This window comes from Onychostoma macrolepis, chromosome 04 (genome assembly GCF_012432095.1).
Source record: "Onychostoma macrolepis isolate SWU-2019 chromosome 04, ASM1243209v1, whole genome shotgun sequence".
Taxonomy (NCBI): Eukaryota; Metazoa; Chordata; class Actinopteri; order Cypriniformes; family Cyprinidae; genus Onychostoma; species Onychostoma macrolepis.
The window spans coordinates 11,810,234-11,828,250 of record NC_081158.1 but is presented as its reverse complement, the minus strand read 5'-3'; the positions used below and the strand labels follow the sequence as shown (position 1 = coordinate 11,828,250).

The window sequence follows — 18,017 nt, the reverse complement described above, 5'->3', positions numbered from 1 at the left end:
TTGGAAGGTGAACCTTCTGAGGTCTGAGGTTCTGAATGCTCTGGATTAGGTTTTCATTAAGGCTCTCTCAATATTTTGGTGCATTGAGCTTTTCTTCCACTCTGACGGGTCCCTCAGTCCCTGCCACTGAAAAACAGACCCACAGCATGAGGCTGCTACCAGCACACTTTACTTTTGGGATGGTACTCTGCAGGTGATGAGCAGTGCATGGTTTCCTTCAAACATGATGTTTGGAATTGATGTTCATCAGACCAGAGAATCTTGTTTCTCAGAGTCTGAGGGTCCTTTAGTTGCTTTTTTGTAAATTCCAAGTGTGTTTTCATGTGTCTCAACTGAAGAGAGGATTGAGTTTGGCCACATCACCATAAAGCCCAGATCGGTGGAGTATTGTCCATCCTTCGATGTTTGATGCAGTGATGTTTGTCCTTCTGTAGGTTTCTCCCATCTGCATATATGATCATGGAGCTCAACTAGAGTGACCATCAGGTTCTTGGTCACCACACTAACCAAAGCCCTTCTCCATCAGTTTCTCAGTTTGGCCAGGAGTCCAGCTCTAGGAAGAGTCCTGGTTGTTTCAAACTTCTTCCATTAAGGGTAACAGAGACTGCATGCTTTTGTGAAACTTCAATGAAGCAGAATTTTTTCTGAACTTTTCCTCAGAACTGTGGCTTGACGCAAACCTGTTTCTGAGCTCTGCAGGCAGCTCTTTGGACTTCAGGGCTTGGTTTTTGCTCTGATATGCATTATCAGCTGTTAGACCTTTTATTAAGACGTGTGTGCCTTTCCAAATCATACCCACTCAATTGAATTTGCCACAGGTTAACTTCACTTGAAGTGCAGTAACATATACAAGCAATATGAATGCTCCTGAGCTAAATTTCAACTGTCCCAAATAAGGGTATGAATACTTATGCAATGGAATAATTTTAGTTTGTCTAGGCAGCACTATCTTTCCTGCGCGGTTTTAATGGCCATCCCCTTGGTCTGGGCAGCTCTTTAGGAAGGTTCTTTTTCCTAAGACCCTTTGGATATAGCATTTTGTGTCCTAGCTGGGATTGTTGGTAGCAATCTTGAGAAGTCCTCTAGGCTTCCAGCCTCTCAGTGGTCTTGTGTGTTCTGGCTACTATTGCTCACATAGCATAGCCATCTGAGGATGGTTGTGTTCGTAGCTCGGTCAAGGGTTTCCCCTTATCTGAATCGGGCTCCCTCTTTCTACCAAGTTGTGTGAGCCGCCCGAGGCGTCAGTGGCTCGGCCCCTTTCTTAATCAATCAAACTTTATTTATAAAGCACTTAAAAACACCGAAGTGGACCAACGTGCTGTACAGAAACATAAAACTCATACAAGACATAAAACACATTAAGAGACCATAGAAAGATAAAATAATTAACCAAATAGCAACATCAGGTGTCAAAGGCCAGGGAAAAAATATATGTTTTAAGAGACGATTTAAATAAAGACAATGAAGAGGCCTGCCTAATGGGCAGAGGCGAATCATTCCATAATTCAGGAGCTGCCACAGCAAAAGCACGTTCCCCTCTAAGCTTATGCTTTGTTTTTGGCACATTCAGGAACAGCTGATCAGCTGACCTGAGAGAACGGGTGGGCATGTAAGTGTGTAGCAGCTCAGAAATGAAGGGTGGGTCAAGCTCATTTAGGGATTTAAAAACAAATAGGAGAATTTTAAATTGAATCCTAAAATGTACGGGCAGCCAGTGAAGTGAAGCTAAAATGGGGGAAATGTGCCCATATTTATGTGTTCCAGTTAAAAAACGCGCTGCAGCCTTTCTAAGTGGCACATAAATCTGGCTATCATCTGCATGACAATGGAATGACAAGCCATGCTTCCTGATTATTGAACCAAGGAGGAGCAAATAAAAAGAGAAAAGGAGAGGGCCTAAGACTGAGCCCTGCGGTACCCCACAAGAGAGAGGAGCCAAAGAGGACACAGTGTCACCACAGCTAACACAGAAAGTCCGGCCTTTTAAATAGGACCTGAACCATTGGAGCACTATGTCCTTAATGCTCACCCACTGCTCCAAGATTTCATGGTCCACAGTGTCAAACGCAGCAGTTAAATCAAGAAGCACCAGAATAGCACAGTCCCCAGCATCAGTAGCTAAAATGATATCAATAAAAACTTTTAGAAGTGCAGATTCTGTGCTATGTAGGGTTTTAAAATCAGACTGGAAAAATTCTGATCTTTCAGATTGGCCATTAATTGACTACAAACTATCTTTTCAAGGATTACTGGAAGAAAACGTAGCTTGGAAATACAAACCCGATTCCAAAAAAGTTGGGACACTACAAATTGTGAATAAAAAAGGAATGCAATAATTTACAAATCTCATAAACTTAGATTTTATTCACAATAGAATATAGATAACACATCAAATGTTGAAAGTTAGACATTTTGAAATCTCATGCCAAATATTGGCTCACTTTGGATTTCATGAGAGTTACACATTCCAAAAAAGTTGGGACAGGTAGCAATAAGAGGCCGGAAAAGTTAAATGTACATATAAGGAACAGCTGGAGGACCAATTTGCAACTTATTAGGTCAGTTGGCAACACGATTGGGTATAAAAAGAGCCTCTCAGAGTGGCAGTGTCTCTCAGAAGTCAAGATGGGAAGAGGATCACCAATTCCCCCAATGCTGCGGTGAAAAATAGTGGAGCAATATCAGAAAGGAGTTTCTCAGAGAAAAATTGCAAAGAGTTTGAAGTTATCATCATCTACAGTGCATAATATCATCCAAAGATTCAGAGAATCTGGAACAATCTCTGTGCTTAAGGGTCAAGGCCGGAAAACCATACTGGATGCCCGTGATCTTCGGGCCCTTAGACGGCATTGCATCACATACAGGAATGCTACTGTAATGGAAATCACAACATGGGCCCAGGAATACTTCCAGAAAACATTGTCAGTGAACACAATCCACCGTGCCATTCGCCGTTGCCGGCTAAAACTCTATAGGTCAAAAAAGAAGCCATATCTAAACATGATATGGCCAGAAGCGCAGGCGTTTTCTCTGGGCCAAGGCTCATTTAAAATGGACTGTGGCAAAGTGGAAAACTGTTCTGTGGTCAGACGAATCAAAATTTGAAGTTCTTTTTGGAAAACTGGGACGCCATGTCATCCGGACTAAAGAGGACAAGGACAACCCAAGTTGTTATCAGCGCTCAGTTCAGAAGCCTGCATCTCTGATGGTATGGGGTTGCATGAGTGCGTGTGGCATGGGCAGCTTACACATCTGGAAAGGCACCATCAATGCTGAAAGGTATATCCAAGTTCTAGAACAACATATGCTCCCATCCAGACGTCGTCTCTTTCAGGGAAGATCTTGCATTTTCCAACATGACAATGCCAGACCACATACTGCATCAATTACAACATCATGGCTGCGTAGAAGAAGGATCCGGGTACTGAAATGGCCAGCCTGCAGTCCAGATCTTTCACCCATAGAAAACATTTGGCGCATCATAAAGAAGAAGATGCGACAAAGACCTAAGACAGTTGAGCAACTAGAAGCCTGTATTAGACAAGAATGGGACAACATTCCTATCGCAGAAAACCTCTGTGACATTTCCCATTCTACGACTAATAAAATAACCGCAACTTACTCTGTATATAACTGAACATGGGTTTCCTCAGAGTAGCTGCGTGCGCTGCAACTTCTTCTTGTTTGACAGGTGTCAGGGTTAAGGTGCAATACTGCCACCTGGAGGTCAACCAGGTACTGGCACTGGAGTATTTACATGTGTTATCATAAGAGTCCTGTTCATTTTAAATATTGCGGTTATCGCCAGTATATCGTCACACACTACATTAACACGATATCGATAATTGTTGCTTTGAATATCACGGTTATCGTCAATACCGGTATATCGCAACACCCCTAATGTGTGTGTATATATATATATATATATATATATATATATATATATATATATATTTATATCAGTGGCGGTGACTTTTTTAACCAGGAGATTCTGACTTAACCGGGTGATTTTCAACCGCTGATTCTGTAGACTGATTAGTAAGAGCCTTTTTTTTATAACATTTATTGTTGTTGGTCATTGTTTGTCTGTAAGTTAATATTGTGCTATTTTTGTTTAAACATTGTACAGCACATTGGTCAATGTTACGTCGTTTTTAATTGTGCTTTATAAATAAAAATAATAAAAACAAAGAACAAAAGAACAAAGAGTGCAAAGATTAAGATGCCCCTCCCCCCTCCTCTCCTCATTGCTTTTAGGACACACTCAAAGAGGAAAACACAGTGGCAGGTGTAGATTTAAAAGTATGCAAATTCCTACCTTATTTCTAAATGAAATTCATTTTCCAATCCTTCTTCTATTGTTTCAGGTTTATCCATAGTTATTAGAATGCTAAAAAACAGCTCCTTTTAAGTAAAAATCACCAAATAACATTTACACATAGTTACGTTATGATACGTAATATTCAGAGTGGGGAGATGGGAGATTCCCCAGCTCTATACGTCTCTGCATCGACTGAATGATTTTTTTTTTTTACATTTATTATTTTATTTTTATTCCCAGTGAATAGAGCTTGGGAACCTACGTCACGCCGCGTCGGATTCCTCCATGTTTTAGGTCACGCTCAGGAGCACACAGCGTAAACAAATGCAAATCACCACAGAAAAAGCCGACCGTTTTACATTCATATTTTTTGAAAAACATCTTACATACGCTTAGAATAAATCGGACTAATATGTAAATCTCTTTAAATAAAAAAAAAAAATCGCTCTGTTGTTTGTCTGAGAGGCTGCAAATATTCATTACTAATCAGTCTCCTTCACTACAGTGGTAACGTTAACGTTATTGATATATGCTAACTGCTAAAACACTTACGACAATTGACCATGGTTTTACTATAGTAAACGTGTAGCGACCGTGTTTTTGGTGTATGTATTCCCATTCCTATAACCACAATCTTATTAAATACCATGGATAAACTACTGTATGGTTAGAGTAGCTAAACCATGGCTAATTTTGTAAGGGGAGAATACACTATAGCTAGATCTCAAACAGTGGATCATTGTTATATCGTCATATTGCCCGGTAAAACTGCTCAGTGTTAGAGTTAAGCCCTGTTCTTATACAGTCTATGGTTAAGCCATTATAGAGGTAACAGAACTTGAAGCTGCTTTGAAACGATGTGTATTGTGGATGCTATGCAAATAAATACATTGACTTGACCGAACCAAGTTGAAGACTCCTACTAGCGATGCCGAACAACGATGCGAGCGATCAAATGAATGAAGGAAACTTAATCTGTACAAAAAGTGGCCGGGTAACGAGCTGCCGCAAATAACATTACCATATATGATTTCCTTCTATTAGTGGTGTGAGGGCTTACAGTTTAATGCAAATCACTGTATCTATAATATATTAAATCTACAGAGATGAATTATAAAGCCACATTTTATTTTAGATATTTATCATACCGAGTTTCAGTTTAATTTTCATCCGAGTTCCATAGTGAATGTAGACATATTTAATGTTTATGATTCAACTTAGATCATTGGAATGATCAATTGCCATAGCCCTTATCATCAATGTCTGCAGGTAAAACCTCTGCTTTTTCAGCATTATAACGCGGAGAAAGCACGTTTTTCACACCGGCTGTGCAAAGGGATATGGCAATTGATGATACAGTAAACCTTAACCACTGCAACGCGATCTTAAGTAGAATAATATAAACATTAAATAATATAAAAAGTCTACATTCACTACCACTCAGTATCCGTTGTAGCTCCCGTGACCTAAATTCCCAGAATGCATTGCCGCTTGACACTACTCCAATAATAGACCATGCAAAAACCAAAAAAATAAAAAAATTGCCAAGTAACGTTGCAAACAACAATAAAATCAGAGAAGGACTTCAACTGTAAGCGACACAAGTATACAGAAAACGTTCCTGTTTTTAAATTTTTTATTTAGTCGAGTTAGTTTTGCATCAAACACAATGTAATTTTCGGCAATCGAGATCTGGCAGCAACAGCGCATTTTTCCACTTGGGCAAGCGCTTCGCAGACAGCTTACCTCGCGCATGAAATCAGCCGTCTACCAGCAAACCAATGAGAACGTGCTACAATCGAGTCATAGCAACAGAGCGGAGGCGCCAAAGCTGCGGAGAATCCGCTTACCCGGAAGCTTCCGTAACTGAGGTAGATTTACAGAATATTACAGTTGTTTTCAAGTAAATAATTTTACATACTTATTCTCAACACTTTATTAAGCTTTGAGTCACATCTCAAATGACAAGGGATCAACTTATAATCATGTTTATATTCATTAGCCCGTGAACTCATTCTCTCAGAAGGCCTAGGTATGTGGTGCATTCACAGCTTATATGGACGGAACACCACTGATATACTGTATGTGTGTATATGTATGTGTGTGTGTGTCACAGATCAGCCAGGCTCGCTCACCACCCAATCCCAGCACACACCCTCACTTGAATACTGATTACACACACCTGCTCCTCATCATCACTCTCATCAAGCTGGCTTCATAAGCACACACCTCACAGCACTCCAGTGTCAGGTCTCGTTCATACGAAGTGGACTCTGTATGCTACTTGATACTTCTACCGCCTTCGTGTACTTACCTCCTGTGATTCCCCCAGTGTGTTTTCCAGTGTTCCATCCCAACATCCGTCTACACCAGTGTCTCCAAGTGTGTGTCTCCATAGCCCATAATCGTGAGGTCTGTGCTCTAGTCTGCCCTCCATCCATTCCAGCCACAAGTTCCTGTAAGACAAAGAGAATCTTTGTTACATACCTCCATTGAACTTAATACTCATCTGCTATGCTGCCATCGTCAATAAATAGTGTATGTGTATATATATATATATTAGGGGTGGCACGGTACACAGATGTCACGGTTCGGTACGTATTTCGGTTCAGGGGTCACGGTTTGATACGATTTCGGTACAACAGGGGGGAAAAAATTTACTATGCTCAGTTTCTTTTCATTTATTTTGAACAGACAGTAGTGAAAATTAAAAAAAAATTTGTCCATCTAGATGTGAAAATGCTAAATATTATTACATGTTATATATATAAAATCTGTTTTGTTTTCATTTTGAGTGTACACAAATAAAAGCAGACCTTTATACAGTGATTATTAATAAGACAATAAGTGTTTACAGTTGATTCTGCTGGTATAAGGAAACAGTTGAAGTGATCGCGCCGGAGCGCGTGCGCGCACACACACACACACACACACACAAACATCAGTTCCAGCATTGCTAACTTGACAGCACAGTTGGTACTTTATCAAAATAAAATACAGTGAACCAAACATCAGCGCGCCTGCCTCTGTGTCACTGTTGGAACGCGACTGAAGTACAAAGCCTATCATTTACATAATAAATAATAGTTTAGCATTCAGATACGTTACATCGCAAATATGGAAATATTATGGAATATTTGGATTTGTGCCGAATGAGAGACTACACGAGCACAAAGCTCCATTTCGCAAACAGTTGAGTGCGCAAGCCTTTAAAGTATACTCCTTTGTCAGTCTATATGTGAGAGACGCGTTCAGAATCAGCACATGGTCACTGTCTAGGGGGCTTTGTTTGCAAGCGCGCAACTCGGCATTCGCTGTTCTTCTGCTGGCGGTTATCAAACAGCGTTGCATTACTGCGGGCGCCCCCTTCTGGATTGGGGGTGAATTGCCTGTATTCGTCGTAAGGCCTCATGCACCGAACCGAGATGTCCGTACCGTGACGGTTCGGGACGAATACATGTACCGTGCCACCCCTAATATATATATATATATATATATATATATATATAAAATATTATTTATTTATTTATTAGGGCTGTCAATCGATTACAATTTTTAAAATCGCATAATTGTCATGAGTACATTTTCGCACCGTACATTTTTATTTGTTCTAAATGTATCTTAAATTGATACTTTCAAGTTTTTAATACTCTAATCAACATGGGCATGGACAAATATGGATGCTTTATGCAAATGCATTTTTATTATTATTATTGAAACCATAGTCAAAATAGAGCATGAAGAGTAGATGTTTCAAAGGTCATAGACATTTTTCAAATAACTTGTTCATGTCTATTAGACACATGAAAAAAGAAGTTCCAGGTTCCCATTACTTTTCCTTCTTTGCACTGAGCAATTTACTTACACAAACCTGTTTATATTTTTCCACGACAGGGCAGCTCACTTCTTCTGAAAACGCAAAATGTAAATTTATTATTAGATTTGTTTGCCTCTCTGTGCCCACCTACTATATTTTGATGCAGCTAAATTCTCAATAAAACAGTTTTCATTGATATTTTTTACAGTTTATGTTGTCAGACAACAGAATGAATATGAAATAATGACTGAAACATGACCCATTAAGACTACATAAGCAGCTCTGCCTTCCAAGATGTTAATCTGCACAAAAATCCTGATAATCGAGCCGTCGTCTGACAAAATCAAATACACATAAGATAATGACAATAGCTGTGCTGTGATTTCGGCTATACTTGCATGTAAAATTCGAAAAGCAACATAATATGTGTTTAAAGGTGGGGTATGCAATTTTTCATAAACACTTTAGAAAACTGAGTCGTGGCCGAGTACCAAAACAAACTTGTAGCCAATCAGCAGTAAGGGGCGTGTCTCCTCGTGATGTAGAGGAGAGAGCTCGCAGTGCACAGGAGGACGGACATTAGCCGAGCCGAGCCGACCGTCCCTGGTAACACCATGTCTATACTGGACGCGCCACAACAGCTGAAGTCTGTCTACACTGGACGCGACGAAGCGACTGTTGAAAGTCTTTTGAAATTTGTGTCAGCACGTCATAAATAGAATGCGGCAGCAGTTTTCTGTCGGGGATGGGTCATGTCGTGCCGCACCACTCGCTCCACGGTGTAACATTGGTTTTGCTTTGTTTCACAGAACTAATCGTTGCCTGGGTTGCATACGTATGTGTGGGGCGGATCTATCAAAATAGGGGCGAGACCCTTTTGGGGTAGGGGCGTGTTTGTTTTGGTGATTTCAAATATCAACATTGGCTACCAGAAAGGGGGTCTCTAAAGGGGTCTGCAACACTGTGCATCTCCATTTCTCCAACTACGGGTTAGGCCACGGGTCAAACAGAAAATATGCGCTGCGTTAATCGCACGTTAATAAAATTATGTGTGTATGTGTATTTGTACTACGGGCCCTTGAATGCTTGAATCTGATTGGCTGACGAACGTTCTAGGTGTGCAATTATTTTCAGAGAACCGCACGGCGAACGTAGTTCCAGGCAGCTCTTGACCTCATTACATAACTGAAATCATTTCAAAAGGTCTTACAACAGCAAAATAACCAAAATTCACAACGGCACTGACCAAACACATAAATATAGTAAGCAACATGATATAAACGATAGATCACTTCCATGTTTTGCCACAAAATTACATTTTATTATGTTCGTAAATTACATACTCTATTTCTCCCGCTCTCTCTCCCTTACAGACACACAGTTTACACACATGAAAACATACGCACTAATGTTGTTAGCGCTATTCTGATGACTTTCAGTAAATAGTTTAGCAACTTTAAAGTTACATGACATTTCTCACAAGCGAGGTAACAACGGTGCTGTTCGTGAAGAAAATGAACTTAAAGTTTCACACACACACACACACATAACTTGCATTTGTCTGCTATCAACGGCTTAAGCCTCCGTTACTAAGTCTAAAATGACGTTTTGGAATGAGATTGGATGAGAAGCGGAAGAAATGAATCCTACTCACAATAGCGATTTAAGTACAAAAACCAGACGAATCCCTTGAAATATATAATCTGAGCGATGTCTCGAGGTGCCCGCTTCGTGTCATGGCCGCATCACCACCTCGGGTGTGCATTATTTTTCTAATAATCCAACGGTCCATTGTCAATTATTCCTTACATGATCACTTATAATGCCTCCTTGTCTTTTTATGTGTCTTGATGTTCTACAGACAAACATTCATAGAATTGTATGATATTTTCCCAAGGTGGATCGGTTTGTACCTTCCTCATCATATCTGCCTCTTGAAGCCCAGTCTAAAGAAAAGAGATTAAAAGGTTATTTGACTCTTAACTAATTTCAAATCTCTTAACTAAAGAGTGAGGAATATTAATCAATTACCAAATTACAATTTAATAAAACAATTCTTAATAGAAAATTTCATTATATTTCAAATATAGATCACCCCCAAACTCCCTGGTGGAGATATTGGTAATGTCATATGACTTACCAGTCACCAATGCTCCCAAAACTGAAGCTTTATACAATCTGTGTGATCGGCTACGTAATAAGTTTGCATTTCCACTGGAGCTCCCCTGATTTGAACAGTTTCATTGGCAGAACCGACATGAACTGCTTTCACCTTGACAACAGCAACCTGAAACAAAAAATGTCTTTTATTTAAACAGACAAATACAAAAAAAAAACAACAACCTCTATTACATAATCAGGCTGTCCCAATTCAAAGGTCACGGCCTACGAAGGCCTCATTTGAAGTGAGATTGTAGCGCGGCGAAGACTGTCCCAATTCACAATTTCACCACCAATTCACCACAAAAGTGTGTGAAACTGTATTTCGAACTAAAACACGGAGTCTATGACTATTTTACTCACATTTCTCATAACTTCATCAGAAAGAAACAAACTTCACTTACCAATCCACGTCTGGATCAATGCCAGAAGCATACGCATCCTCAACTCCGGGTCCGAAGAGTCATGGTCAGCCTCTTCCCAGGTGTCATCAAAGATGAAATCAATCGCCTCCTCTTTTGTAAAACCTTTCTTCACCATGTTTTTGTCCGTTTTTTTAATTATATTTTGCACTCTCAAACTGGCGCACTCTGTATCTCCTGCTTCAAATCAGTCCTTCCCGCTCTCCCCGAAAGCCGCTGTGATTTGCTGATGGAAAGCATGCAATTACCGTATTACGCCATATATTGTCAAAGTGCAAGTTGTCTACTATCAGGGGCAACTGGATTTTTTTTCATAGTGCAAACGGTTGGTGAGTTATGATAACATGAATACAGCATGGTTAATTGTGTCGGCACTGACACATCTGGTTTTAAAGGGTTAACTGCTTTCATTGATTCAACGTGACTAATAAACACAGGATTACAACAATGTTTTATCTGATTTTTTCGTATTATAATTTTCAATATAATGCATATTTTAATGCAATGCCTTTATCACCGCTTATACTATGAAATATGTTGTGTGCCTTATTCTGTGTAAGAAGCCACATCATCTCACAGAAGGATTTATTTCAAACACTTGGCTGACGTTATGAAGTGAGTTTGGAGTAAAACATGTTATTAAATGTGGTATTTTCACGTGCTTTCAGATGGAGCAGCATTTACTACACCGAGCCGTAGTTCACTGACAAGCTATGCAAACAGCTGTCATTATTCGTAAACGATTTCATAATCGTATGATTATATCGTGTGCGTTTTTTTGTATTATTTTAATTTTTTAATGTAGCTTGTCAGAGAACTACAGCTCTTTGTTTTAAAAGCTGCTCCATCTGAAAGCAAGTGATGGAGATTTACTACTAATCACAGAACCGGCTTTACTGACAAGATGCACACGACTATTGAATCTGATTAGATCTGTTAGCATCTCGCTCAAAATGACCAAAGAGTTTCGATATTTTTCCTATTTAAAACTTGACTCTTCTGTTGTTAAATCGTGTACTAAGACTGACGAAAATGAAAAGTTGCTTTTTTCTAGGCCGATATGGATATCCGACGTCTTTTCAGAACAACATATCTGCGCTTTATTCGAGCACCGAAACAGTGCTTCGTTTTATTTGCCAGTGTCTGTGCGCAGCATGTGCATAACGATGCTCAGAACAGGCTAGCCTACCAGTGAATATACGGCCCGCAGACAGAACAGGCAGGTTGTCGATGAGTGACAGAGCAGAATAAAGATGGAGCAGAGTGTGGATGCGCTGTCCTTGAAGAGCGCTCAACTCGGTTTTGTTTATATTTTGCTTAGCCTATCATTTTAAATGACAGATGTCGAATTTATTTATTTATTTTTCTTCCGCGACACTTGTCCTAGGCTAGCTACTGTGTTTACAGCAAGATGTTAAACGAATTTAGTATTTTGACAAGACGAATAAAATTATAATAGGCCATTTTTGTACAACCTACATTTTTTTTTTCTCTGCGACACTTGTTCCTATTGTGTTGTAAAGGTTAAACGAATTGTATCCTGACAAGACGAATAAAAATAAGGAATACCATTTTTGTACATTTTTATTTTCTCTGTGACACTTTTTTTTCCTACTGTGTTGGCAGCAAAATGTTAAACGAATTTGTGCACACTACACGTTTATATGTTAGCCTATCTGTCTTTCTTTCAGTAGAGGAAATTTAAATGTGTGATTCTGGAAACGAGATCTAAATTTAGCGGGAACGGTCGGGTCGGGAAGAAAATTATTCAAAGCGGACAGCGGGTGAACAAAGAGTAAATATATCGCGGGTGCGGGATATAACCTCGCGGGAGCGGATCTAAAAACCAGTCCCGCGCAGACCTCTAGCTCGAACTGACCGGCGTCCTTTGGGTTGTTATGACAACGACGCTGCTTAGAGCCGCACTGTTTCGCGTTTCATTTACACTGAATCAAAACAGCGTTGCGTCGCCTTTGATACTAGGGACTGAGGTGGGTAATTTAGGTCTGCTTTTATGCGACATTGCGTCTTTACACTGAATTCTGAGGAGACACAGACCCGCTTTAGAGCAGCCTTAAATCGATGAGTTTGAAATATTTAACAGTTCTTTCTAATCCTTTATAATATGAAGATCAAGATATCGACTTCATTCATGATTGAGAATATCACAAATGCTCAGTTGTTGGTGTTATAATTGTGATCACTTCACACTTGCATTTAGATATTTAAGCCAGAAGCCTATCCGGAGTGCTGGATCCCTGTCAATCTTCAAGCAACAACTGAAAACTAATCTCTTTCGACACCACTTGAGTTCATCCTAAACTTAAAAAAAAAAAAAAAAAAGGTTCTTTCTCTTTATTTATTCCTGCTAGCTTGTACTTATTTGAACAATGCCTGAGACTTGGTGTTGCAAGCACTTCGTCTGTCCGATTGCCTCTTCAAGATGAATCTGCAAAATGACTAACGTTAAATGTAAATGTAGAAGCCTTTTTAATAATATCAGTGGTATTTATAGCTTTGATTGGTAACACTTTATTTTAGGGTCTCTTAACTAGTTGCTTATTAGCATGCTACTAGAATATTAGCCATTTATTAGTAGCAATTACGCACATATTAATTCTACATGACCATTCTCATTAACCCTACCCAATACCTAAACTTAACAACTACCTTACTAACCTTAATAAGCAGCAAATTAGGATTTTATTGAGGGAAAAGTTGTAGTTAATAGTGAAAAAGTGTTCCTTATTCTAAAATGTTACCCTTTGATTGATCATTTTAATGAATCCATTGTTTGAATGTGTTTTCTGTAGGTGAACTTCTGTTATTATTTTTAGCGCGTGAACGGGACTTTTATTTTGGTGTGGTGACGTCATAAGGCTGCGCCGCGCTCCTGCATCCGTGTTTCTGCTGGAGAAAGGTTTGTTTTTAATCATTTACGGAGTTTAAACCAAAATAACTCTCAGACAATTAAATAGAGAAGTGTGAAATGAGTTAATAATGAATGTAATACTTATACAACAATAATGAACGGTTTTGTGAGTAAACATAAGCGTCTCGTTTCAGTCTCTGTTCATCACAAACACGCTGTTTGCTCACTGATGAGTCATGATAAACAAATACAGCTTAAAACAAAAAAAGCTTGATTTCAAGTTTTTAAGATTTAGATTTTTTAAATTAATTTGCAGTGCTAGTTTTGAGTGTTTTTGTCTAATCAGGTGATTTAAGTCCATTAACTCTCACTCTGACTGACTCCCTTACTAGTGTGCTGACTACTGAACTAGAGAGCTGATTGAGACAAACACACAGAGATCGGTCTGTTAACTATTCTCATCTTAAACACACAGAAAAACTCCTGCTGAAGCACACTGTTATAAAGATGGCGTTTATTAAAGAGGAAAGTGAAGACATAAAGATTGAAGAAGCTTTTACTGTCAAAAATGAAGATACCGAGGAACAACAAACAGAGATGATGTTTATTATAGACGAGAGTGGAGAGGTGATAGAAGATACTCAGCAACAAACAGAGATGATGTTTATTATAGAGGAGACGATTGAAGTCAAACAAGAAGATACTGAGGAACAAAGAGAGATTAAGTTTATTAAAGAGGAGAGCGAAGACGTGAAGAATGAAGTCAAACAAGAAGATACTGAGGAACAAACAGAGATTAAGTTTATTAAAGAGGAGAGCGAAGACGTGAAGAATGAAGTCAAACATGAAGATACTGAGGAACAAACAGGTCGGTTTCATCAGTCATTCTGTGGCATGAATCTCTTTATCTCGCACATTAAATGATGATAAACAGTAAATAGCCAAAACTAAGTATTTTGTGTAACATTAAGCCTAGTATGTACTTAAAAACAATGAAAACCATTCATTTCTATCACTTTGCAACAGTATCTGGGTCAACGACGTGACGCAAATATTTTTTGTGTCCATATGGTTTAATTAAATTTAAAAGGGTTAAAATTTCAAAATAAATGTGCAAATTAATTGCATACATTCTCTTTTTTGTGAAGTCTACAATTTCTGGTTTTAATTCATTTTGAGAGAATATTTGGGGGATGATTGAAAAAATGTCAATGTGGTGTAACCGTAAAAACCTTATACCAAAAAATGGATCTTGTTTAAAAAAGGTGAAATTATCAATAAAACACCAGATCAGCTAGTTTGGCATAATCGTACATTAGCACTATTTAATAGTAAGTAAAAGTAAATGGAGCACCATTGTTCTGAATATTATGATTAATTTGGGGAATTCCTTGAGTGTCAAGGTGGTGTAACCACCATTCAAGGAGCCGTTTTGTTAATATTTTGCAAGGTCATGTGACAGGAAATTATATCACAGAGAAGGACCTCTGGTGATACTAACTGCTGCATGCAAAGTAGAGACCTGCGCGGGACAGATTTTTCAGTCCCGCTCCCGCAAGATTCTGTCCCGTGCCCGCAGAAATTTATCTTATCTGGTCCCGCTCCCAACCGCGACATTCATGTTTTGTCCTGCTCCCGCCCACATGAAAGTAATCTATATAGATTTTTTTTTCTGTACATCGAAGATATGTACATGAAATGGTTCTATAACATCTCCTAAGCTCCACAACATCCAAGCATAAAAGCTCCCAATAAAATATTTGTTATTTAGGCTCAGCATCAACATTCACAAACCACTGTTATTTTTAACAGAAAAGCAAGCATGGGCTGCTGCATGCATGGTGTTGGAAACTTTTTTCCTCGTCGAAGCAGAGACCAGGAGACGTTGGGATATCTTTCATACAGAAGTTACTCTTTATTGAGAACTCGCTGTGCGTCGCTGTAGTCATCCAAGTCTAACTAAATCAGTGATACATTGTAGTATATATACACATTTAGGGGGCAGTGCTTAGGAATGGAAATAAAGCACCTGGGTGACGACCTTAAACAAAGCATGAAAATTAAGTATTCAGGTATAGCAACCTGCCCCATTTAACCACTCCTAATCCAATCAGCCTAACTGCCCAAAGATTGGGGGCAGGGGCACCAAGAGCCATTGCAAACAAAAGGTGAGAGTCTCCGAGAGTGGCTCATTGGACTTAAATAAGAGAACAGGAACTGGCAGGAACCTCTTGCTACAAACTTTGTTTAACAGAATCGTTCATCTGATGTCATCATCTTCACCATAAATGCTAAATACAATGTACTTAACTTTTTCAGTTTATATACTATTACATTGGAACCTAGATTTAACATTTTATAAATTTGTAATCCAACAATGGTTTGGCATGGCAAAATGCGAGCAGGGCTTCCTTTATTATCACTAAAAGCTGACATCTCAGTTCATCGCGATCTCATAAAGCTCTGTTGTAACACAATGAACATATGCACAGTGAATCTTTCACAATGTCTTCTGCTGGAATGCGACTCTCTGGTGAAAGCAAGTACAACAGATAGCAGAAGCTATTACGGTTTATAAAGTTTTAAATATGGATATTTTTCTTACAAAAGTGCATCGATTCGCTTCAGGAGGCCTTTATTAACCCCCTGGAGCCACCTGGCACACTTTTTTTTATGATGGATGGATGCAGTTTATTGGACTATTGAATTGAATCACCCATTCACTTTTAATGCCACTCCAATTTTATTCAATTGAAAGAAGAAAGTCATATACATCTAGAATGGCTTAAAGATGTGGGGAGGATCATGGAGTAATTTAAATTTTTGGGTGAAATATACTTTTAAGCAATATACAGTATCATATAATATAATGTAATACGTATATACATAAATGATTTAATAATATGGCAGAAGGAAGTGGGTGTCTACATCTGAACATAATTTCACTGATAAAAAATGTTAACCAAAGTAACAGTCTGTAAAATACAATTCATTAAATTTCTGATATTTTATCATTAATATAATATAACAGAGCCCCTTTTCCCCCAATAGCTGCCCCAATACAGTACGAAATTATAATAAGAAAATTAAAATTACAATACGAGACATGAGTTCACTGTTCATCACTATGATAATTTTGTGTTGCCAGATTTTTATTTTTTTGCATTGAAAAAAAAAAAAAAGCACTTCAGCTGAACTTGTTGACAGTCATGCTTGATTTTCAGTGACAATTTGTTCAACAAACAATGGCCTTTGGCTGTAGAAGCAACATGGTCAAGTGGTGTAACTGGTTTGTGTCAATTGGCGTAACCACTATTTTTCATAAAAATATAATTATATACAGGAAAATTAACGTGGAATAAAATGTAATCATCTAGTTTAGTATAATAATATGGTTTTTAATATTTTTTTTACATAATTTGTCAAAGATTATTTAGAAAACAGGTGTTTTCAGCATATGTGCCACCATATATTGCAAAAACGCATTAAAATTTACATTTAGAGATAACTCTAAAATTTATTTTTGTGTGATATTTTAAAATGAAGTATTTATTTCTGAGTAAGCTTACATGCCATCTAGGTGGATAAAATATTTAATATTTCTCATTCTTTGGCAGTTACATCATTTGATATTTACATGTATATTCAGTCTTAACTTTTGTAAAAAAAAAAATGTTGCATATGTCATTTTTAATTACATAAAATCAACATAAACACGCCGTGTACATTTTAAAATACCTGATGCATGCTTTTAAAACAAGTTTTTAAAAGATTTTTGAATTTCTCATCTTGCCAAACCCTTTTTGTCACTGACCCATCTATCAGTACACTTGCAAAATGCAAAAGTGTGAAGCAGTGTTAACTTCGTCGACGAAGACGAAAAATATTCGTCAACGAACCTTTTTTCTGTGACTAAGACGAGACGTTGACGAGCTAAAATTAATATCTGATGATAAAAACTATGACGAAATTTATGCCGCGTCTTCATTAACAAGACGAGATGGGACTAAAATGTTATTTGAGGACAACCGGACATTCAAAATACATCCTATAGGCTAAGTTAACTGTATTGTCTTTCAAAATATGTGTCTCTGTCATTGGATTGCAATCAGATGAGGGGCGTTTGTATATCTAGTCTCAGTATGGCAGCCACAGCGGACGGCCACACGGCTATCAAAACGCGAACTAGCGATCTGAAACAATGGCCTCAGCACCCGAAGGGTTAGGGATAGGGTGACCAGACGTCCCGTTTTTCCCGGGAGTCACAGTTCGTTATCGATAAACTTAAAGTTAGTGACGGCGGGATAGGCGGAATCGCGCTGATAGAAGTGCTCTCTCTCGCGCACGCTCCACTTCTTCAGTTCTCATACAGCGCGTGATCAGTTCTCGGTGCTCAAAATACACACACAGCAGTCCAAATGTCTA

At 38.5% G+C, this 18,017-nt stretch overlaps 1 protein-coding gene and 1 long non-coding RNA gene across 3 annotated transcripts in view; one reads left to right on the top strand and one right to left on the bottom strand.

The window, feature by feature from the left end:
• Positions 1-13,475, bottom strand: part of LOC131539417 (uncharacterized) — a 35,991-nt gene extending 22,516 nt beyond the window's left edge. Inside the window, exons 1-4 of one of the 2 annotated variants that reach the window (XM_058774005.1) lie at positions 13,400-13,475; positions 10,279-10,425; positions 10,052-10,084; positions 6,636-6,777 (exon numbers count right to left, since the gene is read on the bottom strand). In XM_058774005.1, coding sequence (XP_058629988.1) covers positions 6,636-6,777; positions 10,052-10,063 — 154 coding nt within the window. In that variant the 5' untranslated portion in view covers positions 10,064-10,084; positions 10,279-10,425; positions 13,400-13,475. Of the gene's footprint in view, positions 1-6,635; positions 6,778-8,192; positions 8,231-10,051; positions 10,085-10,278; positions 11,117-13,399 lie in introns of those variants that run through there. The other variant, XM_058774006.1, reaches the window with a different exon arrangement.
• LOC131539460 (uncharacterized) lies at positions 11,791-15,383 on the top strand. The gene is made up of 3 exons (XR_009270865.1): positions 11,791-12,711; positions 13,534-13,640; positions 14,068-15,383. It is a non-coding gene; the product is annotated as an uncharacterized LOC131539460 (long non-coding RNA).
• The last annotated feature ends 2,634 nt before the right edge of the window (positions 15,384-18,017 follow it).